The following is a 24,492-nucleotide window of genomic DNA, read 5'->3' as shown; positions in this document are numbered from 1 at the left end:
AAGGACAGGTGTCACATGCTGAGACAATGATTCACTTGTCCACAGATCAGGGCAATGAATTTCCTCTGTGGTACAAAAGATAAGGGAGAAGTGAATACTGGGGATGTATGAGGGGCTTCAGTACATGGCCTGACCACCATTTTCTCTTTGAGTGTGAAGAGAGGAAAGGTGGTTGATCTAAGAAAAGCTGAATTGGATTTGGGGTGATTGTGGGGCCAAACTGCTAGGTGATTGTGGATCAACATTGATGTTCTTGATCACAAGAGAGAGTTCTACAGGTTCTTCATGATTTTAATACAGAGCAGAAACAGGGCATGGGAACCAGGAAGCAGAAGGGAGAGGGCACAGATCAGTTCTCAGGGAATGTGCCTGTAGAACACAGGTATGTGTCCATCATGCTATGTAGAGAAGGAATGGTGTTTGTGATTGCATCTGGGTGTTCTGAGAGAGTTGGGGAGGTATGGCTGCTTCCATTCAGTTGGGAATAGGGCCTGTCCATGACAGGATGGGAACACAGGAACCCTGGTTCTCTCTGTGCCTGAATACTCTGGCAGAACTTGACTCTGACAACATCCCTCCTCCCCTGTCAGGCTCTCTATGAATGTGTGAAGACACAGTCATGTGTCTCCTGCATGAGCCTCTTCTCAGAGCTGCTCCCTCTTTCCAGACTTTGGAAGAGGTTTTCATTCAGGGAACTGACTTAAGTCCATAGCAGTCCCCATCTCTCATTATCCTCATTTCTATGCCACAATAAAGGTCCAAAGAAAACAGTTCAATCAGAACACATCACACACGGAGCCTTTGTGCAGGTCAGATGGGTGTGTCAGCCTCCAGGTATAGATGAATGTGCTTTTCAGAGTCCAGGTAGACAGAGGCGCCATGGCAGTGATGCAGCTGTTCCTCCTGACCCTAGGCCTCACCCTGCTCCCTGTGGTGCAGGCTGGCTACATCAATCAAGGTGAATGTGCAACAACAGATAAGGTAAGTTCTCTGGGAGGTTTGAAGTTGGGAACTATATTTTCAGGATCATGATGCTTGACTGGGTGAGAGTCTGGGATTATTGATAAATTTTTGTTGGGTTAGCATAGGATTTGAGCTAGGATTTGCTTTCCAACATGGAGTCTTCATGTTTTTTGTCAGGTGGGTGATACCAACAGTCAGAAGCAAGGCCATTCTGCCAGTCAGAAAATCACAGCTTGCAGCTGTCAGTCAAGGATCCCAAGCACTTTATATTAACTTTACTTTTATGACACATCAGCATTTCCGTTGTCCAGAGATAATGCTAACTAAGAATAAGTCTTTTCTAGAACAGGGATGACTCCAATCATTACAGAACAGTCCCCGATAGTGGGATGATGCAGTAACTGGACCCAAGAAGTGAGGCACAACCAGGTTGTGTGCTTTTGGTCATCAGTGACCAAATACTCAGTGGATTTGTGGTGGTATTGTCCACACATGACCAATCATTTCTGATCTCGGTCCACACCACCCTAGCCTTATTTCATCAGTGTCTTTTCTATTCCTTCTAATTGATCTATGCAGGGCCATGGCTCTGTCCATTACCAGGAACAGCATCTCCAGGAATATCCCTGCCTTACCTTGCTTGGAACAGCCTGCCAGTTTTACATAGGGGCTGGCCATGATCAAGGGCCCCTGACCCTACAGTCTGCTCTGAAATGCTTCCCATATACATCCTACAGCTGCTCCCATGCAACAACTTTCCCTGGCTCTTCCTTTCCCTTATGACCTTCTCAGCAGTGACTCTCCCCATCTAGCTTTTAGGAAACTGGTACATAATTCGCTGGGCTGGAAACCTTCCTCTTCCAGAAGAAAAGCTGAGAAGCCCGCTGCCACCCTTCACATTGTCAAAAAACAGAATCGGGTACTTGGAGTTTAGGATGAACATCTCGTGAGTATCTGCTATCAGGCTGTCACATTGGATCATGTCTGTATGGTCTCCTCACCCTCTCCACACACATGCTCTCAACTTCATCTGGACAGTTTATGTGAACATGGAATCCCCTTGTCTTGGTTGGGCAATGTGTCAGGCGACATCTTTAGCTGCAGGAAAATGTTTCCAGGAACACTTAGCTTAGCACAGGAGACCCAGGGGCCAACCTGATGCATTCTGTACTGTTGCATACTGTACAGGAACTTTCAAGCACAATGTTTCTGCCTCTTGGAGAAACCTTTGTGGACAACACTTGTTTCTGGGTAGGGAGGGAGTCTATTGCCCTTCATGTTTTCAGTTGATTCTGAGGTCAATGAGGATCCTGAAGGATCATGGGTACAGTTATGATCATGTCATCTGGGAGAAGCCCTTGGAGAAACATTTTGAGACCAAGAGCAAAGTCTGGCCTCCTCATGGTTTGGGGTGAGTTGCTTGGAAACTCTCCTGAACTCCAAGTATGTGTTGGTCATTGGCTCTGCCCCTATAGGTGTCTGTGTTTTCCATAGAAGTGTGACATGGGACACAGAAGATGGAAACACAGTAAGGCAGCCTTGGGTTGTGGCTGGTTGCTGTATGTATTGTATGTGGGGGTTGCTGAGCTCTCCTTAGTGTTGTGCATTGTGCATGGGAGGAGGAAGGATGGGGCAGGTGTGAAGGAGAGAACCATGCTTCTTCCCTGTGTCCAGGAAACCCATTGGATGTGTTGAGTTCAAGATGGCCTTGAATGAAGAAAAAAACAAACCTTGCTACTTCTCTGTCTGTAGGTGCTTACATTTACATTTTCCAATTTTAGACTCCATTGCAGAAATGCTTATAGTCACAGAGCTTGTTCTCTGTCTGCAGGGATGTGGCACTATGTTGGCATAGTGCTCCTTAGAGGTGACAACTTCGGTTATGCCTATTTAAATGCCAAAGTCAACAATGTGGAGCAGAAGATGGTAATGTTCATGGGTACGTTCTGCCATGCCTGAGTATGTGAGTTTAGGCCTGTTTTCCTGGGTCACTGGGTACACAGTTGTTGTCTGCATCCTTTCCCTCTAGCTCTAGTTCTGGCCTAGGTGGCATTGCTGTGATTTCTGGCAAGTTCTGATCAGTACTTGTTATCTCTTTCATCCCCCATCTTATGATGAGAACTTCTAATATCTATGATCCACATCCAAACCCCATCAACCCATCATCACATCCTTCCCTCTAAATCAGCCCTTGTGCAGTCTGTTCTACTCTGAGCATGGATATAGATGGGTCATTTGTCACTGGTTATATTGATTGTTACATGAAGACCAGTGATTCATCAGTTTAGGTGTATGATGGTATGAGTGTCCAATGCCATTTGGCTATAGCCCTATTCAACACAGTTGTTCATAAGATGCTTCACTTTGGGCTGATAATTCTGAGGTCCTGATGTCCAGTGCTCACCAGCAATTTAAAATGAAAGGAATGGACAGATAAGAGAGATTCAGTTTTTAGCTTCATTCACTGCTGTGGAAAACAAATCTTGTAACTTCTCTGTCTTTGATTCAGAAAGTTAAAGCTTATAGAAAGGACTAGAAAGGATGGGGAGTTAGCTTTGTCGCTAGAAATAGGTCCCATGAAAGTGCTGGGGCCTGACTTTTAACACCCAAAACTGTCATACAATGGTGGCCACAGTTAAGCATACCTGCTACCAAGAATATTTCTTAACTTCAGATAGCAGAGGAATAAAGAGGGGTTTCACATTTATTTAGAGATTCTATCAGAAGACGGTTATGTGGAAAGACATACTATCATCCTCTGAACAGTGCAAGAGCATGTACTGGTACACACATATATACACAGACACATACAGACACACATACAGACAAATACACACACACACACACACACACACACACACACACACTCCACACTAAAAAGGACCCAGAAACTGAACATAGATTTAGCTGACAGACAGAACAGTCATGTGCTGTTTAGGAAGCTCTCCTGCTCCAATGTCAAAGGCTGTCTCTTACAGAAGAACCACTGTAGACATGCTTGACAGTGTTGTATCCAAGAGTATACATTGCTCCAAAGTATCCAGTGCTACCTGGATATGTGAAATGTACCTACCACCATCAACAAACCCTGAGACCTTGTTCTCTTCCTGATATTTGAAGATTCCAACTTTCCACAACACTGCCAGCATCACCTAACACTATGTTCTCAAGATCCTTCTCCTCATGTGCTCCCACTGGTCTATCTCTCCTGTTCTTCTATAATATTCCTGTGTATCCTTCTTTCTTTCTCCTGCTCTTATACCCTCAACATGTGGCTGGTGTCCTTCTTGTAGAGTTTGGTGTGCAAACACACTCTCTGTAGCTTGAATCTGCTTGTGTCCCAGAAGATCTCCCAAGGGACTTGTGTGTGATGTGTCTGTAGTGAGAGTTCTTCCCAGCATTTCTCACCATCCTCATCTGCCCAGCAGGTCGCCAAAATCATACTGCAAACCCAACAATGCTGGTGGATTTTGAAACCCTTGTGAGCCAACTATCACTGAACAATACAAGCATCATCAATCCCCCTTACGATGGTAATAAGAAAGCTTTTGCTGATTCTCCTTCAATTCTATTTATGACTTCCCTTTATGATAGAGACTGTGTCAACATGCCTCATTTCCCATCCTTCTGTGTTTGCAATAGATTCCTGTGAACTGGGTAAAGAATCTTAGCGCAGAGTCTACACACTAACCTGATGTTGGGAGTTTCTTCTCTATGCCACAGCAGGAAGAAATCCAAGTGCCAAGAGATATAGGGCTTCTCCCACACAGCCACAAATCTTCAGTCATTGGCTTTCAATAAATGTGATAATGGCTCCTGGCACTATGTGTTATGAATGATTATTTGCTCACCAGTTCTCTGAAATTCAGGTGTAAGCTGGAGCTTAGCCTTGACCTTAGTAAGAAAGACTTCATGTTGACAGGCTTTTATGCAGAAAGCATGCCATGGTAAACAGAGTCACAGAGCTCAGGAGTGGGAAGTTCCCTAGAGGTATGGGCAGGAGCCTTTTTGTTAAATAGTGAATGTTGAAGAGTATGATACGCCTTTCAGTGATGCAGGTATATGTGGCTAATATGGGCCATAACAAGAACCTAAGTTCTCAGTAGCTTTGTAAGGTTCTGGCCCTGGTAATTGATTCTGGCCCTTGTGTGAGTAGACTGTGGCTGTGGATCTGTGCATGTGGTCTCTCAGTGTGCGGAAGAAAGAGCTTGCTACTGAGATATTTACCATCAGCATGTTAGCTTGCTTGAAGTTACCTTTTACAGGGACAAAGAGGCCCAGAGATCAGAACACTAAAATCCCAAACCAGAGGTCAAATTCTGAGAGACAGAGGGCAAAAATGTATTCTACATCTCCATTAAACATCCACAAATAAGCGTTCACTCCTTTCAAATATAGTAATAATCTGTTCTTCTGATGCTATTCACATACCAAATGCAATCAGATCCTCAGACCATCTTCCCAAACCCCCATTGTATCGGGAGGTGTTAAAAAACACTCAAATGAGCTTGTAGTAGATCTGTGGGTTGACTCCTGACAGACAGGCTGTTATAAGTTGATATATGTGCTGAGAAAATTCGGTGTATCTGGCCCTGTCCTTTGTGCAGGGCCAGGCAGTGATTGTCAATCATAGATGTTGTGTTCCCTGGAGAAAGGAAGAGGATGTCAGATGACCTTAGTACACCTCAAGCTGAACATGTCCACAGGCCAGCCTTTGAGATGGAACCTGCTCATGGAGATCCTGGGAGCTGCCAACATGACAAATCTCCTTCTACAATTGTGTTGTCCCCTCCAGATCTCCATCTTAGGGTGTCTGGAGTCAAATGAAATAAGTTGTTCTTGAGCCTCTGATGTGTTTTGTGTGAATGCTTCTCATCCAGATACAAACAAATTCTACTCTATTTACCTGGAACATGGTAAACAGGGACCTGGCAGGCTTTAATCATTCTCCTCATCTTTCTCTTCCTTAATAAAATCTTTCAGATTACCATCCTAAAATTATCCACCAATGTCTATTCCCTCATTTGGCTACTCCCTCCTCATGACGGTGACCACCAAGGTCCAGATTTCAAAGTACTTAAAATCATGCTTTGACACATGTAATAGACTTTCCAAATTAAGATTCAATACCCCATCATAACATGAGATTTTCCTCCTTATTTGTACAACATGCCATTGCCTGTGATGCCCTCTGTCTCCTCTTTATCCAGAGGCAGTTATTTGTCTCCTTGTTCCAACAGCTGTGGGGACAAATGCCCCTATGCTCTCTTCCTTGGTTTCTTCTCCTTCTCTCTTGTCCTCTACCTCCTGCCTTTGTCTCTTATTTTCTGCTATTTGTCCATATCGGCAAGTAAATCTTCCTGTGCATAGAACTTGGTCTTGGGGTGTCCTAGGCCCATACTGGTTCCTGCAGAACCAGTTTCAGACCATTGTATAGTTCCATCAAAGTCCAACTAGGTGATCCAGTGAGTAGTGTTCTTGCTTAAAGGAGTTTGTAAAGTGTTACTTAAGGTTACATATGGGTGACCTCAAAACAGCTACATCACTGAAATCTCTCACCAGAGCTTGATGTCAATGTCCATTTATTTATTTATTTATTTTATATAACCAAGTCCATTTAAATTAAAACAAACATTTATAGACAATAGTTGGGAATTTGGGCCTCCTTCTATCCAAACTACTTCCTGCTGGTAAGGAGCGCTGTCATGGGGGATTCTAAGAAGATGCAGAAATCCTGGCTGTAGTCTGTAAGGCTGCTTTGTCCAGCTGTTTTGAATGTAGGATCACCTGGTACTCTGTTTCAGGTGGTCTGGCTTGATCAAACCACATTAGTCTGGAAGATATCCATAGCTTTTCATTTTCCGTGGAAACAAAAATAGAAATCCTTTTCCCCAGTAACTAGTCATTGAACTTAAATTTTGAAGTCAAAGCATTTTTTTTAATTTAATTTATTATTTTACATGTCAATCCCAGTTCCCTCTCCCTCCCTCCCTCCCTCCCTTTTACCCTCTCTGCCCTCTCACATGCAACTTAACCACCCTCCCCTCCCATCCCTCCACCCCAATTCCATATGTAGGGGAATGCCATTCAGTTGGGGTCATGTAGATCTGACAGGTCATGTGAAGTAGGGACTAGGGCTTCTCTCCTGTCTCTAGGATAAGGCAGTTATCCCTCCATGGGGGATGTGTTCCCAAGGTTCTTTTGTGCACCAGGGATACATCCTGGCTCCACTGTCTGAGGTCCCTTATACTACTCAGTCCTTCTGGCTGAGACCCATATTCAGGGGGTCCTGAGTCAGTCCCATGCTGGATTCCCAGCCATCAGTCCGGGGGCCCGTTAGCTCCTCCTTGTTCAGGTAAGCTGTCTCTATGTATTTCTGCCAACTGGTCTTGCCCTCTCCATCTGCATCTGGGTTCTAGTTCGACTCAGTGTTTAGGCATGGGTGTTTGCTCCTGTTTCCAACAGGTATTAGATGAGGGCTCCATGGATAATTTAGTTGTTGATCTCACTATCCAGGAAGGGCATTTATGGTAGCCTTTCCATAGATGCTTAAATTGTTAGTTGGCGGCAGTCTTGTAGTTCTCTAGACCTTTCTTTGTTTTCAATTTTATCTTCAAACCAATATTGGCTCCCTCTTTTTATGTTCTCTCTCTCTCTCTCTTTCTCTCTCTCTCTCTCTCTCCAGTCTTCTATTCTTAACTGGACTCAATCTTCCTAGTTGCAAGTGTTTTCCTCTCCTCCCCTTCACTTTCTCCTACTTCTCTCTCCATTCTGTGCCCCCCCTTCCCCTGTGCTCTGGGGAACTTGCCCCTTCCCGGTTCTGTGAGGGACTTTACATGAATCTCTTAGAATACACCTTGTATCCTAGTTCCTCTGGTGGTGTGAATTATAGGCTGTTGATTCTTTGCTCTAGGTTTAAAAGTTTTCTTCTATGATTTTGTTGAATATATTTTCTGCACCTTTGAGTTGGGTTTCATCACTTTCTTCTATACCTATTATTCTTAGGTTTGGTCTTTTCACAGTGCCCCTTACTTCCTAGATATTTATTTTGTCATGGATTATTGGAGTTAAGATTTTCTTTGGTCAATGAATCTATTTCTCCTAGTGTATCTTCAGTGCCTAAGATTTTGTTTTCCATCTCTTGTATTCAGTTAGTTATGATTGCATCTGTAGTTCCTGATAATTTGCCTAACTTTTCTATTTTCAGTATTCCCTCAGACTTTTTTTTTGTCTCTGTTTCAGCTTTCAAGCATTGCAGTGTTTGAATTTTTGAATTGTTTCTTGCCATTTTTCATCAAATTTTTGGTTTGTCTTTTTCTCCATTTCTTGAATTTTTGTTTGTTTTTTTTTCTAATGAAAGAAATGAATCCTTAAGGGATTTTCTCATTCTCTTCTGCTTCATCAGTGTTAAGAAGTTCAGTTCTTGCTGGTGTGCAGTCCCTAGACTTTGGTAGCATCATATGGATCTTTCTGTTGTTGACTGTGTTCTTACACTGTCATCTACCCATCCCTTCTTCTAGTGCATACCAGAAGGGTCTCCCCCTCTCCTGGTAGGTATAGGACCAAGGTTCTCTTCCAGTGGGTGCAAGCAGACCCAATTCAACAATGGCTCTCTTTTTCCAGTAGGCGGTGGTGGGACTCCTCCCATGGGTGGAGGTGGAACCAAGCAGACTCTGTATGCGCTGATTCACCAGGGCGGGCTTGGCTCCCTGGAATACAGTCAGTACTCAAGAGGCTCACCTGGGCACCACCAGGCAGGCTCTTCTCTTGGGTGAAGTTGGGACCAGGACACTTGCAGATGCTGGAGAGGCCTGTCTGCTGCGATGGACTCTCTGTTGTTGTGCAGTTCATAGTTGTCAGGAGGCTCTGATCAGGAACCTGGAATGTATGTCGGAAACAGGCCCAAGCTTACCTCCTACTGTGGATGGAGGTGGGACCAGGTCACTGGCAGACTCTGGATGTGCCATTTTGCTGTGATGGTCTTCCAGCATGCAGTTCCCAGTCCTTAGGAGGCTCTGAGCATCAAATCTAGGAGTTCTACACCAGCAAGATCTGAACATTCCAACACAAATGAAGAAAAAGAAAATGATCTTTAAAAAAACTTTATAAAGATGATAGAGGCCCTTAAAAAGGAAATGAGAAAATTCCTGAAAGAAATGGAAGAAAAACAGACAAAAATATCGAAGAAATGGAGGAAATGACAAACCCAAAAATGCAAGAAATAAACAAATATCTTAAAGAAAACAAAGAAAGCCAAGAAAAAACAAACCAGCAGGTGAAAGAAACAATTCAAAATGATCAAGACTTGAAAACTGATATAGAGGCAATAAAGAAAACACAAACTGAGGGAATGCTGGAAATAGAAAATATGAATAAATGATCAGGAACTACAGTTGCAAGAATAACCAACAGAATATAAGAGATGGAAGATAGAATCTCAGGTGATGAAGATTTACTAGAGAAAATAGATTCATGGGCCAAAGAAAAATCTTAACTCCAACAAATCCCTAACACAAAATACCCAGGAAATGTGGAACACTATGAAAATACCATACCTAAGAATAACAAAATCATAGAAGAAAACTTTTCCAACCTAAAGAAGGACATGACTATGAAAGTACATGACGCTTACCAAATACCAAATAGACTGGACCAAAACAAAAATTTCCCTCGCTACATAATAATCAAAACACAAAATATAGAGAAGAAAAAAAAATTAAGAGCTGCAAAGGAAAAAATGTCAAGTAACATGTAAAGACAAGCTTCTCAACAGAAACTCTGAAAGCCAGAAGATCCTGATAGATGTATTACAAACATGGATGCCAGCCCAGACTACTATACCCAGCGAAGCTTTCAATAATTATAAATGGAACAAACAAGATATTCCATGACAAATAAACAATACATATCCACAAATATAGCCTTAAAGAAAGTACTGGAAGGAAAACTCCAACCCAAAGAAGTTAACTACACTCACAAAAACAAAGGTAATAGATAATCCCACATTATCAAAAGCCAAAAAAGGAAAAAAAAAAAAAAAGGAGGGGGGAACAAACAAATAACATCACCAAGAACAACAAACCCAAAACTAACAAGAATCAACAATCAATGGTCATTAATATCCTTTAATATCAGTGTTCATAATTCGCCTATAAAAGACCCAGGCTAACAAAATGAGATACAAAGACAAAATCCATTCTTCTGTTTTTTGTTGCATACGAGAAACACACCTCAACTTCGAAGACAGACATTAACAGCTTTTTTTAAAAGCATACATATTATATTTATATAAACATTTATAAGATTAATACATATTTTAAAAAAGTTTTTGTCATGATATTAATGGTTATATAGAATATTAACTGATTCTAGAAAAAGGTTTCATCTACCTTCTGGTACATGATTTCGAGTTTTTGTCTCTAGCAGTTTTCTCCAAATGAACCATGACCACACCTAACAGTGACCTTTGAAGTCTCCAAAAGGAGGATGGGGCCCTACAGTGTCAATTTTCCAGGACGTGGCAACATCATTAAGCTAAACAACTGCAACTGAAGATCAACTTTGGACTACAAACTGCTCAGAACAATTTTGAGAAGGCCACCTGAGATGACCTGACTCACAGACATTGTTCAGAACAATTTCAAGGTGGCTATCTGAGATCATCCAGACTCACAGACTAGTTTAACTAGAACTTGAGACAAGCTCTGCCTTTTCTCATTATGCAGAGACTGAACAAAAATGATACAGTTTTACAGTAAACCTAAGACTTTTCAGAATCCCCTAAATATACTGTTGCTCCCAGACAGCAGGAAGTAACTTTAAGAACATGGATGCCCACCTTTCTAAGAGGTGGGATGTATGGGTTTTGGTCAGTCATTGGGTTATGGATATTTGTCATTGTTTAGGGGAATTGGTTACAAAAAATTCTTGGTTATTTTCAGGAAGAAAGTTGAGGACAGGAAATTAGATTCAAGGTTTCTGTTTTAAAAAATGAAGAATTCAGATATAATAGGATAGTAAAATCTACTCTTGAAAAGAAAAGAGAGAGGTTATAGATATGATAAGATAAAAAGGTAGATTATTGAATCTAGTTTTACAAAGCAACCACGTTTTAAATATTGTATATTGGATTGAACTTCTGTATACTGTACACAAATATTATATATTGATACAAATTTGAGTTTAATTTGTTAAGACATATAGAATGTGTTTCTAATCTTGTTCAAGGTATTGTACCTATACAGCTCATTTATTAGTGCCATGCAAGTTTCTAGTTCTTGAAAGTTATCATTACCAACTATATAATAGAGAATTGTAGGTGAGTAATTAGTCACCTATTACAATTGAATTTGTAATCACATTAGGTATGTTTTCAAAGTCAAACAAAGATATATTTAGAAAGACAGGCTGTCTTTAAACACTTTAGAGAGCTACAGAATATGGCATTTAAGATGGTGTAGTAACATAGGTATGTTTTTATGGCAATGAGACATGTCTGCTCCTGGAAGCATCAATCTACTTCAGAGGAGATGATGGGCACTGAAGAAACTCCACATGGAGTTTACTTTCTTTATGGCAAAAGTTAGCTACTTGGCAAGGAAGTGCCCTTGCCTCAACTGCTGACAGTATGCTGTCCATAATAGACAAACAGAACACAAAAAAGAGCAACTGCAAAACCTTGTCCTTCAAAATCCTGCTTCACAGGAAAGTCTATCAGAGATGCTAGGCCTATAGAACAAAGATGGATGTCCCAATGTTGCAGAGGAATCTTGGGTGACTGTCCAAGCAGCCAGCTCTTTTTGTCATTTCTTGTATTTTTTGGAAGTTGCTTGCTGAACTTTCTGATTACTCAGTTAATATTATTTCCTTCTTGGGTGTCTGAGGGAGTTGGATATATATAGTTTTCATTGTTTACCAGGCTCAGAAAGGAAGCTTACCAAAGAAATGTAAAGTTAAAAGGGTGAGAAACATTAGAAGATAAGTTGATAATGCAAATTAGAATAAAAAGTAAATTAGGTACAAGATTTTGGACTCACTAAGATAGGACAAAGTGATTGACAATCAAACACTTTCTCTGAATTGGTCAAATGCAAACAGACTATATTTTTTTGACTTTGTTTAAAATATTTTCTCTGATATTTGTCAAATGCAAATTCATTGTTGATGAACTTATTACCTGTATATATTGTATATACTTATTGTACTTAGTGTATATAGTTTTTCTTATGTTAGTAGTTTTTATTAGACAGAAAAGGGAATTGTGATATCTTATTTTTGATTTTTTAAAGCTTGCCTAAGGATTCAGAAAGCAAAGGCAGCCTATCATTTATATCCCTCTAGTGATGGGATTAGAGGCATGAACTGTTATTCTTTTAGACTGATTCAATCTCATGTAGCCCTGGGTGGCCTTGAACAAACAGAGTTCCATCTACCTTGTAATCCTGAGTCCTGGAATGAAAGATGTGTACAATCACTGCCTGATCTCTATGGCTTGAGGCTGCCTTAGGACTCTCCAGCCATGTTAAGAAGAGCACAGCAGTCTGGGGTTGCAGTCTAAGGTGGGGTGAAGCCAAAATCACCCTTTCAGTCTGAGGTAGAGGTAAGAGCTAGTGTCCAGCTGCTTTACTTTTCTGATCTTTAGCTTGAAGCTTGTACCCCAATAGCTGTCTCTGGGTCTTTTATTTTTGTGTGTGTGTTTACACTGGTCTTTCAACTTTCACCCCCTAATATCTGACTCCAGGTTTTTATTATTAAGACCAATTAGAACTCGTACTACAGAAGTCTTTTTCCTACATGTATGTGTGTGTCCCACATGTTGTCAAGTAGAGGATGAAGTCAGAAGAAGGCATAATTTCCCCTGGAACTGGAGTTACTGTCAGTTGCGAGCTGCTGTTTGTATACTGTGTATGGAGGCCAGGTCTTCTACAAGAGCTATATGTGCTGTTAACCAGTGAGCTATCTCTTCAGCCCCTCATTAATTATTCTAGAAGCTCTGTTTCCATAACTCTGAATGCTTAGTGTAGAATAAACTCAGTTTTAAGCATAAGTGTGCCAATATAAGAGACCAACTGTTGTAGTAGTGGAAGATGTCTGACCCTCTTTGTTACAGTTTTTGAAGATGGTGGCGATTATAGCTCCCATTTCTGGTGCCTGCATCCCTATTTTCTGTGATCACATTTACACCCTCTGGTGAAGCCCAGATGTGAGGTGAATTATTACCCTTAATTAAGGCAGTTCCTGATTGGATAAAAGCAAAAAAAAAAAAAAAAAAAAAAAAATCCTGTTGTGGAGGTGCACACTTACAATTTCAGTACTTGGGAGGCAGAAGCATTGAACTCATGAGTTCAATGTTATTCTCAGATGTTTACTGAGGTTTAGGCTAGCCTCAGCTACTTTATATTCTGTCTTCAAAACAACCAATCATGTTAGGAGTAAGGTTTTTTCCTGCCGACCTGGGCCCAGAGCCATACCAGCCCCAAATAACACACAGGGACTCTGTATTAAATATAATTCTGTTGGCCAGTTACTAGTTTCTTATCGGCTAGCTCTGTCTTAATTATTAACCCATTTCTATTAATCCAAGTACTTTCACGTGGTCTTATCTTACTGGAGAGAGAGCACAGCGTACTGCTCTCTCCTTTCTCTCCATGTTGGCTCCTCCTTATTACTTCCTCTCTCCTCCTTGTCTCCTAGTCCCTCCTATCATCCTTTCCTATTGGCCAACAGTACTTTATTCATTAACCAATAAGAGAAACATATTTACAGAATGACATCTCCTATCATCTCCTCTTTTCTGTCTAAAATAAAAAGAAGTGTTTTAACCTTAGCATAGCAAAATATAACACACAACAGTTATCAAATAAGAATCACAGTTAGCAATATTTAGTCCATTAACATTTAGCAAGACTTAAAGAAAATATTCCTATCTTTGTGAGTCTAAAGTCTTATATGTAACTTATCTGTAATCCTAAGGAAAACTATACCCTAACTATCTGTCTTCAGTTCCATCAAAGACCACAGAAGGATAATATATAAACTCTAGAAATGACAGGAGACAACTCACTGCCTGGTCAGTCACCCAAAGTTCTTTTGTAATCTTCCATCTTCAGCCCATAGGCCATAGTGCATCTGGAAGACTCTTCAGCAAAGCAGGAAAGTTTAAACTGTCTTCTTGTATTGGCAGTTTGTCAGTCATTTTTCTCTGTGTCCTGCAGACTGTCTGGCAGACTCTTCCATGAAGCAGGAATCCTGTAGCAATGTCTATCATGTATCAGCAGTCACGTTCCTGGGGTCCTGCGTGTCCAGTTTATACAGCATAAAGTCAAACAGTCCATATAAGAGCAGTATCTTGCCCAAATGGCTAGTCTTGCCATATTGAAAGCAAACTCCATAATGTGTTTCTTCAATGTCCATATTTCTTTCTGACGCAGGTGGTGTTGCCATGCCAGGAGCAGTTGTGCCTCATTGTCAAGAAAACCCTAAGCCATCTTAAATGCCATATTCGTAGGTCTTTGAAAGGTTTGAAGAATGCCTATTTTTCTCAAATACATCTCTGTGTATCTTGAAAACCTCACTAACTTAACTCTAAGTTTTGACTATCATAGGTAATTATCTGTAATCTGTACTACATTATACATTATTTTTAAATGAGCTATATAAAATGAGCTATATGCCTAAACAAGAGGAGAACTATAGATATCACAAAATTGACCTTAAATTTTATCAATAAATGAAAATCCATTCCAAAACAAAGTATACATTTTTATACCATAGTCCCATTTTTACTTTTAAAAAGATTGTTTGTGGTCATTAACCATTTATAACCAACCCCATATAAATGAAAACAAATATTTATAAACAATATTTGGGAATTTGGGCATCATTATTTCCAAACTGCTTCCTGCTGGAATGGGGCGTTGTCATTGGGATCCTAAGATGCAGAAATCTTGGCTGTAGTCTGCAAGGGTGCTTTGTCACAACTGTTTTGAATGTTGAATCACCTGGGATGCTGTTTCAGGTGGTCTGGCTTGATCAAGCCACATTAGTAGGGAAGGAATTCACAGTTTTTCATTTTCTGTGGAAACAAAAATAGAAATCCTTTTCCCCTGTAACCTGTCCTTAGACTTAAATTTTGGTGTCAAAACATTTTTAAAATATATAAATTGGATTGATCCAGCAGCATTTATTTTAACAGTTGTTGTTATTTCCTCAGCAGTCAAACGATACAAAGACATTATTCCTTACAGTATCCAGATTCTCTCCATCTTTATGTGGCTTTTTTATTACTCTTTTTCTTTTACTTTTTAGTTTTTCATTTTCTCTGTGTAACTCTTATCTGTCCTGGAATTCACTCTACATACCAGGTTTACTTTGAAAATACAGAGATTTGCTTGCCTCTGTCTTCTGATTGCTGGGATTAAAGGTGTGTGCCACCACACACAGCTACTCTCTGTCTTTTAAAAACCATTTTATTCTTTTTTTCTCTCAAGCCTACATATATTTTAAAACACACTATAAACGTTTAGTGCTTTTTCTTAATGAGAATCTGTCTTTACTGTAAATCTTTATCTTTTTTTGGCCACAAGTCTTTTATCTGCTAAACAACATTCCTAAAATGAAGGTCACAGTTGTTTCAGCCAAGGTCTATCAAAGATGGCAGCAGGTACTTTTACCGCCAGAACTGAGAGCTGTGCTCACTGCCTTGGTCTACACTGCCATCCAGCAGCATGCTGTGGCTTGGAGATGTGGTCACTGCCATTGCCTGCCAGCTCCTGTGTACACCAACAAATTGTTAGCAGTGCTTCTTCAAAGCCGTACATTTTTTTTTTGTTTGTTTGTTTTTTGCTGCTTATGCTGAGTCAGGAAACCTCCCTTAAAGAAGCCACACAAGTCTCTGCTTGTCTCTCGCAAAACAGAGTCCAACCCAGAAAAATGCTGTTAGCAAGAAGCCTTGCTTGTCTTTGTCCTTTTGTTTCTAAAACTCTTTTTTAAACTTTTGTTAAATTTTAAATGGAAGTTCTTATTAGCCATGTTGTGGTGCCATATGTTACAAGTAAGGTTTTCCCCACTAGTCTGGTCCCACCACCACGCTAGCCCCAAATAACACACACGGACTCTATATTTGATATTATACTGTTGGCCAGTTACTAGTGTCTTATCGGCTAGCTTTGTCTATTAATTCAAATACTTTCACATGGTCTTATCTTACCGGAGAGAGAGCACAGCATACTGCTCTCTCCATTCTCTCCATGTTGGCTCCTCCTTACTCCTTCCTCTCTCCTCCTTGTCTCCTAGTCCCTCCTATCATCCTTTCCTATTGACCAACAGTGCTTTATTCATTAACCAATAAGAGAAACATATTTACAGAATGACATCTCCCATCACAATCATTTTTAACTGTTGAAGTAGAAAAATTCTGTTGTGTCAATAGATCAGCACAGGTAGATCATTTGACAAGATTCTCAGTAAAGAGCTTTTGGAAAGAGTCTCTATTTTATGTTGATAAAGAGCTTCTACAGGAGATCTGCAGCCTCACATATTCTGCTGTGTAATGCTGCACTTTGCATCATCAAGGACAGCAAGAGTGTCTACTCTCCTTGCATTCATGTAACACAACGCAGAAAGCTCCAACTGTAGACTCAGGAACGTAAAGATTTGTAGAAGGAAACAAGACTGTATATGGGGATGCTGTGACTGTCTGTGTGGAAGGATCTAATGAGTCTGAGAACAAAACCAGAACTGACAAATGATTTAGCCAAGGTCCCTGGCTGTAACACCTCTCCCACCATGGTGGAACCAACCATATTGAAAAGATCCCAGTACAAAATGGTTTCCTCCACTACTCTCTTGCCACCCTCAGCGTCTCTAGCTCTCCTTCCATTTATATTAAGTGTTCATTGTATTCACTATGCCTGCTCAGTCTACTATGTGCTCCTGTCTCCTGATCACTTAATTATAGATTATTACAAACGTGGCACAAACTATGAATTAGAACCAAATGGGACAAGGTGGCCAGCAACTGTGGGCATGAGTGGTTGTTGTGGAATAATTCTTTTGTATTCTGTGACTATGTATTACTAGCATTTGTTAATAAAAAGCTGTTTCACCTATAGCAAAGCAGGGTAAAGTCAGGCAAGACAATGAAACTAAGGACTGGGACAAAGAAATGAGGAGTTGAGAGAGCAGTCAGCCATTTGCCGAGCAAGCATGATGTATAGAACAAGCCATGAGCCACATGGCAAAGCATAAACAAGAAATATGGGTTAATTTACATATATGAGTTATGCAGTGATAAGCCTGAGCTACTGGCTGAGCATTTATAAGTAATATTAAGCCCATGGGTGGTTAATTAAAAATTGGCAAGCAAGAGAGAAATGTTTTTCTACAAGTGGTTGTAGATTCAATGATATTGTCTGAGTCAGCCATACAAGTGTGACATTAAAACACATAATTGAACATAGTGAAGTGAATGAACCATAAATGAGTAAAGTGGAAAAGGACTCCAGGTAGAAAGAATATTCATTGGGGCCTGGAAGTAGAACAGAGAGTCAGGCTGTGACAGGAAGTGACTGGAATATAGGGAAGATGAAGCAGATTGCAGGAGAGAGAAAATTGGCCAGAGAGCATGTTAGAGAAAAGGTTGAGCAAACAGTGGTGATCTATGAGTCACAGTGTTAGTATCCAGGCATCTGTACTGACCTGCCCTTGGGTTCTGACAGAAAATGCCCAGAGCTGCAGCCACTAAGAGCACTTCCTGTGCACGTTCACTATATTCCCTTTTAAAAGGGTCCTAGCCATCTCCCATATTTCTCTCTCTGTCCTTCTCTTCCTCTATTTCCCTCTTTCTTTTGATTCCACCACTCCTGTTCCCAGGGACCAGTCTGCATCCCTCTCTGCCCCCTCCCTCACCTCTTCTCATAAGCTTCCTATGTGAGTCCTTTTCTTCTTGACATTTTTTAAAAAGTACAACACACAGTGGTGCTTTATCTTTTATTCTGAGTAAAAATGAGACATGGTAGAAGAAAGAGGAGAGGAAAAGAGGAAGAGGAAGAGAACATGAGGGATCAAGAAGATTGAGTGGGGGTGATTACTAGAAGAGAGCAAGAAAATAGACACATCAATAGAGGGAGCCATTATGCGTTTAAAGAGAAATCTCTTTAAACTGCACAGAGATCCACAAGATTGACCCCAACTAGTAATCTAAGCAATAGTGGAGAGGCTACCTTAAATGCCCTTACCCTGCAATGAGAATGATGTCTACTTTAAATGCCATCCTAGAACATCCATCCAGTAGCTGATGGAAGCAGAAGCAGAGATTCACAGCCAATCACCAAGCCAAACTCCTAGAAGCTAGTTTCAGAGAGGAAGAAGTGATGAACAAAGAGGTCAAGACCATGCTGGGAAAACCCATAGAAACAGCTGTCCTGAGCAGGTGGGAATTCATGGACTCCAGTCTGACAGCTGGGGAACCAACATAGGACCAAGCCAAACCCTATGAACGTGGGTGTCAGCAAGGAGGACTGGGCAGTCTATGGGGCTGATGGAGGTGAAGCAGGATGTATCTCTAGTGCATGAATGGACTTCAGGAGCCCATTCCCTATGGAAGGATACTCTTTAAGCCTAGATACATGGGGGAGGGCCTAGGCCCTACCTCAAATAACTTGACAGATTTTGATGATCTCTCATGGAAGGCCTCACCCTCCCTGGGGAAGGGTATGGTGGACGGGAAAGGGGGTTAGTGGGGGGGGGCAAGGGAGGATTAAAGGTAGAGGGAACTGGGATTGATTTGTAAAATAAGATGATTTATAATAAAATACAAATAAATAAATGAGACATGGTATACTATAGTTACATTTTTACATATCTATCTTTAGCTTCCTCATGGGGGAAGCTAAAGAAAAAGCATGGTAGATGGAAAGGTTCAAGAGTGAGAGATGAAATTAATGAAATAGAGATTAAAGCAAAGTTCAAGAATCAATGAAACAAGCCTTTCTTTTAAATTAAAAAGGAATGTGAATTCCTTAGCCAAACTCTTCCAGAGAGTGAGAGAGATCTATATCTATATCTATATATGTCTATATCTATATATAAAGAGAGAGAAAGGAGGGAGTTCTATATCTATCTATCTCTCTCTATATAGAGAGAGGGAGATATATATCTATATACATAGATATAGCTATATATATAGAGAGAGGGTGGGAGATATCTATCTATCTATCCATATATATATGGGTAGATATATATATATATATATATATATATATATATCCATATATATATGGATAGAGAGAGAGAGAGAGAGAGAGAGAGGGAGAGAGGGAGGGATGGAGGAAAAGAAGGAGGAAGGAAGGGAGGGAGTTGGGGAATAGAGAGAAACAGAGATACAAAAATACAGAGGGGAAAAACCAGAGACAGAGACAGAGGGATAACTCATGAAATCAGTGAAAAAAAATGGGTATGTTCCAATAGACAGCAATCAAATTCATAGAATCATTAAGCAGGAACATTTTGACACTTTGTACTGCAAAGGTTGGAAGGTTTAGCTTCTGAGTGGCCTTTTCTAGGTCCCACAGCAGCTTTCTGGTCCCCCATCATCTCCAAATTTCTCAGTATTTCCCCGTGTGAGGTGGGTGCCTCTCTGGGGTGAGTTCCTGTGGATGCTACCTTTTCACATTCAGATATCCCATAGCACTGCCATCTCTATAGTCACACAAAATGCTTCCCAGGTGCAGTATCTGGCACTGTAGCACACACTCTTGAACGTCAAAAAGCTCTTGGCACCTATCCAGCCAGGCTTCCTACCTGAGTTCTCAGCTGTGGATTGAGGTAATTAGAAGGGGGCAAAGAAAAGTAGTGATCTGAGAAGAGTTTCTCAGCTTGTGTGGTATGCCTCTAGCACCTGGATGAATCCTGTTGCCCTGTGAAGAGACTATTACACTTGGTGCTGTTACTGTCTCCCACAGGAAGAGACTCAAGCGCCCTATAAGAGATGGTAGTCATTCTGATTGTTTCTTTATACTTTCAAAAAATCTTTATTGATCTAGTTACATGTGTGTAAATCACACTGCATTAGCCAAGTTTCTGTTTCCAGTGAAGTTCTGTTTTTGAGGCATGAAAGGCGAAGTCCTATTGAATAGAATTGTGTAAACATGACATATTGATCCAGATTTAAGGGGACAGCTGAAAAAGGCCAGTTGTTCCCCTGTGTTCAAAAGAAGCTATTAAGTCTGATCCAACCACAGCCTTGCTTTTTTCTCACACTCTTGGGTTAGACACATAGTTCTGATTTAAGTGACACTGTGCTCTGATATACCACAACTTAGTCAACACACATGTAGCCTAATGAGCCAGCTGCATACCCAGTGGCCCTTAAATCCAGCTCACCTCTGCCCTGTTCTACAGACAAGCCACCATATGACTCAGCCTCCCAAGCTTCTCTCTCATCAGAGCTGCAATCTATAAGGAGTCTCATATTTCCCTGAGGTCACTCTGGGGCTGGCTACTAAAGTGTATTCCTCTTTATAATATATCCTGATCCAGGAAAGACCTCCAGTGAGTTTCCACAGCAGAGAGATCAGCCCCTAACATATCTGCTGGATCCAACAGGAAGTATGTTCAATATATGTGAATCTTGTCCCTGAATCCAGGTGAGGTGAAACACTTCTGAGGGCCAAGCCACTATTCTTCATTTCCATCAGGGGATGGAAGGGTGTCTACTCTGTTATTATTCAATGGAGAAGGCCAACCTGGATTCATGGTGTAGTTTAGTGTGCAGGGATACTCAGGGTCACACGCATGGTCCCAATGCCCAAAGAAACCAAACACCAATAATCTCACCCCAGAGGTAGAGTAAAAAGGGCATTTGACTTTGTAGGTCATAACTCTCAAGTACATGAGCCTCCTGGGAGGCTCAAAGACCCTGGGTAGTGCTGTCATGTGAAGAATGGCTTTGCTCCCTTCTTTCTGCCAGCATAGCAGTGTTCAGAGCTACTGAACAGGCCTGTTGCCGGCTCCTATCCCCAAATATAATACCCACCATGACTATCAGTGGCAACTGTGTCTACTCAAGAATGCATTGAGATCAGGTTAGTCCAAGGATCCTCACAGAAGGAGGAGGTGATACCAGAAGACCCTCTCCTGTGGTTTCAGCTCCCCTTTCTTGTATATCTCTCACAGCTGCATGTAATTCTGTCCCCCACTGTGGTCTTAGGAGCTGCTTTAGAATACTTGCAGTGTGGAAGGCAAACTGAAGAGGGAACACCATCTAGGAAGCTATGGGGAAGTTGAGATCCATATTAGAGATAACTTTTGTGGAGTAGCTATTGTGAGATCACCCCTGCTCCTATAAGGAACCCTCATTCAAGCGGTGTAAAGGCAATACACTTGTTAGTTATCCACATATGACTCTAGGGTATTTCTACACTGGTCTCTCCTTGGTGCAGAATTTAAGGTGAGTAAATGTGTTTTTTGCTACTGAGGTAAAGATCACACAAAGAGATCCATAGGAGGCTAGGGACACTCTGCCCCGCTCAGCACCCGTTGCTTTGTAAAGGGACATCTGGGGGCATAATACACTTGGAAGGGAGGACCCAGGTATGTGTGAATCCCAGATCCTCTATGAGCAGATAGACACTGCAGCCTGGCCCATAGGCATGCCCATCATATTTCTCTGAGATTATCCCTCCTTTCCCTCCTGCAGGAATCACTCCACTGTGGCTGGCAATGGGCAGCTGGCATTACAAAAGGAGCTAGAGGCCAGATGCACTGGCTTTGCATTGTACATATTTCAGGTCATGGTAGCTGGACCTTCAGATATTTCATCCTTCATGATAGTCAAGGTCACCACCTAATAAACACAAAGCTGGAGCCCATTTAACTATTCCTGACACAAAGAGATTGCAGCTTTATTGAAAACAGAGGAAAAGGAAAGTGTGGGTAATAAGCCCATCTTCTCTTGGCAACAGAGGTTCTGCCTGATGCTGTAGAAGCTGGTAGAATCCCAGCTCCTGGTTCCTGCATGGTTCCATTGTACATCCTTTATGCACTAAGATTCTCTGGAAAGTTCACAGTAATCTGTTTGGAGACCCACAAAGAAAGAGGGGGCTGGGAACATTGTGAAACCAGTGTCTTCCATGGAAATTGTAAATATGAGGAAGAGGACATAGGAAAAAATAATTTATTACCGTCATAAGATGGTTTGATGATTTCTGTTATGTTCAGTCCAATAAATTCTGTAAAGGTTTCAAAGTGCTCCAGAAATCTTGGCTCTTTGATTCGACTCCGACCTGCAGATCACATTAGGTGAGGGTATGATGAGATTGCTAGGCTTCCATCAGCCTAAGTATGGGAGGAAGGGACTAGAAATGACTTTCACTATAGATAGTTCCCAGGCAGGTCCCCCAGGGGTCACTGGCCTTAGGAGAATTCAAGTTTGGGACAGGGAATCTTTAGTCAGTATTCCTAAGCAGGAGCCTGCTAGGAGAGAATATTCAGGAGGGAATCATGTTTTCACCTTGTTCGGGACAAGTACCACCTAAGCCATGGGTCTTCCATCAAGGCTTCTCTGAAAAGGACTCTTCCATACCCATCCCTGGAGGGCAGAGGACAGATGCAGAATTCCATGTACAGACACAGCTCAGAGAAGACCCTACAGGACTTCCTGCAGCCTCTTCTAGAGGAGACTGTCATGCTAGGTTGGCATGGGCTACATGTATCCTTGGCTAGTTCAGGTCCCAGGGTGATATATAATATAGCAGAAGGAGGTGGTATGCAAGCTAGATATGCACAGTTCTGAGCAGTACTGTCACCCTTGCTGTCCTTGGTTACAATGTGAAGGTATCCCCAGTGGCCAGTAGAGAGTGTTTTTTCCTAAGTCTCTATGTCTATGGTCAGACAACTCCCAGGACACTGTTAGGATCTCAGGATGCAGGATCTCCAAGGGGCTGAGAGAAGTGGGGAGGAGAGATGGGTGAGTGGAAATGTCGGATTAAGGCAAGAGAAGCCAAAGAGTGATAGAGGCATCATGGGAGCAGTTACTAGATCAGATAGTGCATGTAGGAAGCGGGAGAGTAGGGCATAGCTCGTTTACATGGATCTCAGGGTCAGGGGTTGGTGTTGGTAGCAGGTGGCGATCATGTTTTCTACTGGTACTGAATTTGGAGCCCTGTATACAACAGTGTCGAGACCTGCTCTGTGTGAATGAATGGAGACAGTGTGGGGCACTACACTAGGAGAGCTGACTTCCTTAGAATGTGACTGACCTACTGTCTCAGTAAAACACACTCGCCTATTTCCTAGATTTTTTTTTAAAATCTTTTCTATGAGTTTAAATTTGTCTGAAGAAAAGGCTGAGAGATATTAGGAGCTTCTCCCTTCTCAGCACAGGACAGAACTATATGTAGAATTTCCCTTCACCTATTTGTCTCTGATTTACTTTGATAGGGTGACATGATGTGGATTTCAGGACCTCAGAACTGCCTGGTCAGAATTGGGATATCTTAAGTGTAAACGTGTAACAGGTTCTCCACAGTCTGCATGTCAGAACCCCACCAATGCTGCTATAATGGCAGCAGTGGCTACCTAATATATTTAGCATCAAAAGTCTCTAGAGTCCTTCTCAGGGAAGAACCACAATGGGAACAGACGAGGAGAAGGGAGGGGTGGAGCAGGGTGGAAAGTGATGTGGACTTCAGACCTCAGGGATGGTCTTGTGAGGGTTGAGGATGCAAGATGCCAAGAGCTTACAAACCTCACTTCCTAAGAGTCAGAAATCTTAGGAATGAAAAATGGGTGGTGTGTGCAGATTGCGAAGTAGAGCAAGTGGGGCAGGAAACAGCAGCCCACTCTGTACCCAGTGCCCCGTAAGTTCATGCCAATCTCCCACAAATTCAGTGAGTGGGGCACATACCCACAAGCATGATCATGGTATGGTTGAGTTCATTCAATCTGTCCATGTACTGGATGAGACTGACATCATCTCGCTCCACTAAGTAAATTGCAAAGTAGTGCCTTGACCCTGAGAACAAAAAGGAGCCACACGTTCATCAGACCTCTCTCTGTAATCTCCATTAGGGAGAATATCCATGAGCACTTACAGGCAAAGTAGGCACCAGGAAGTCTTTCGCTATAATCCAGGACCTGCTTGAACACAATACATCCAATGGGTTTCCTGAAACACGAGAGGGAAACATGGTTCTTTTGCAGACATCTTTCTCTCCTTCCCTGCTCCATTCTATGCACTCCAACAGTGAGGTAAGCACAGCCCTTCTTCCTGACAGTGAAAAAGAAGCCTGCAGAGAAGATTTGATACAGATCAGGAGGAGCTAATGACCAGCCCATGATCCAAGATCAGCACGGGCTGACACACTGTCCACCACAGCCTATTCCTCCTGAGGAGACCAGATTCTACTTAGGGTTTCCACATGATTCTCCAAAGGACCTACCCTCCATCACCACTGGGCTCCTCACTGACCATAGAAGCCAGTGAAATCCTCAAGGTCCTCAAGGCTCTGTCCACATTGGCCTTTCCAG

The 24,492-nt window shown here is 41.7% G+C and overlaps 1 protein-coding gene across 1 annotated transcript; it reads left to right on the top strand.

The window, feature by feature from the left end:
• The first annotated feature begins 879 nt into the window (after nucleotides 1-879).
• On the top strand, nucleotides 880-21,812 carry LOC127221927 (uncharacterized). The gene is made up of 7 exons (XM_051183873.1): nucleotides 880-981; nucleotides 1,776-1,909; nucleotides 2,638-2,711; nucleotides 2,795-2,902; nucleotides 4,392-4,496; nucleotides 21,373-21,412; nucleotides 21,662-21,812. The coding sequence occupies exons 1-7, from the start codon at nucleotides 880-882 to the stop codon at nucleotides 21,810-21,812; spliced, it is 714 nt and encodes a 237-aa protein (XP_051039830.1).
• Nucleotides 21,813-24,492: the final 2,680 nt, after the last annotated feature.

The sequence above is a fragment of the Phodopus roborovskii genome, unplaced genomic scaffold (genome assembly GCF_943737965.1).
Source record: "Phodopus roborovskii unplaced genomic scaffold, PHOROB, whole genome shotgun sequence".
Classification (NCBI taxonomy): Eukaryota; Metazoa; Chordata; class Mammalia; order Rodentia; family Cricetidae; genus Phodopus; species Phodopus roborovskii.
This window is presented reverse-complemented; position numbering and strand designations above follow the sequence as displayed.

Excerpts from the sequence above, each read along its gene's own strand:
- LOC127221927 (XM_051183873.1), top strand. The coding sequence starts at position 880 with ATGGCAGTGATGCAGCTGTTCCTCCTGACCCTAGGCCTCACCCTGCTC. Across the intron at positions 1,910-2,637 it reads GAGTTTAGGATGAACATCTC|GAAACCCATTGGATGTGTTG; the intron begins GTGAGTATCTGC and ends CCCTGTGTCCAG. Across the intron at positions 2,903-4,391 it reads GAAGATGGTAATGTTCATGG|GTCGCCAAAATCATACTGCA; the intron begins GTACGTTCTGCC and ends TCTGCCCAGCAG.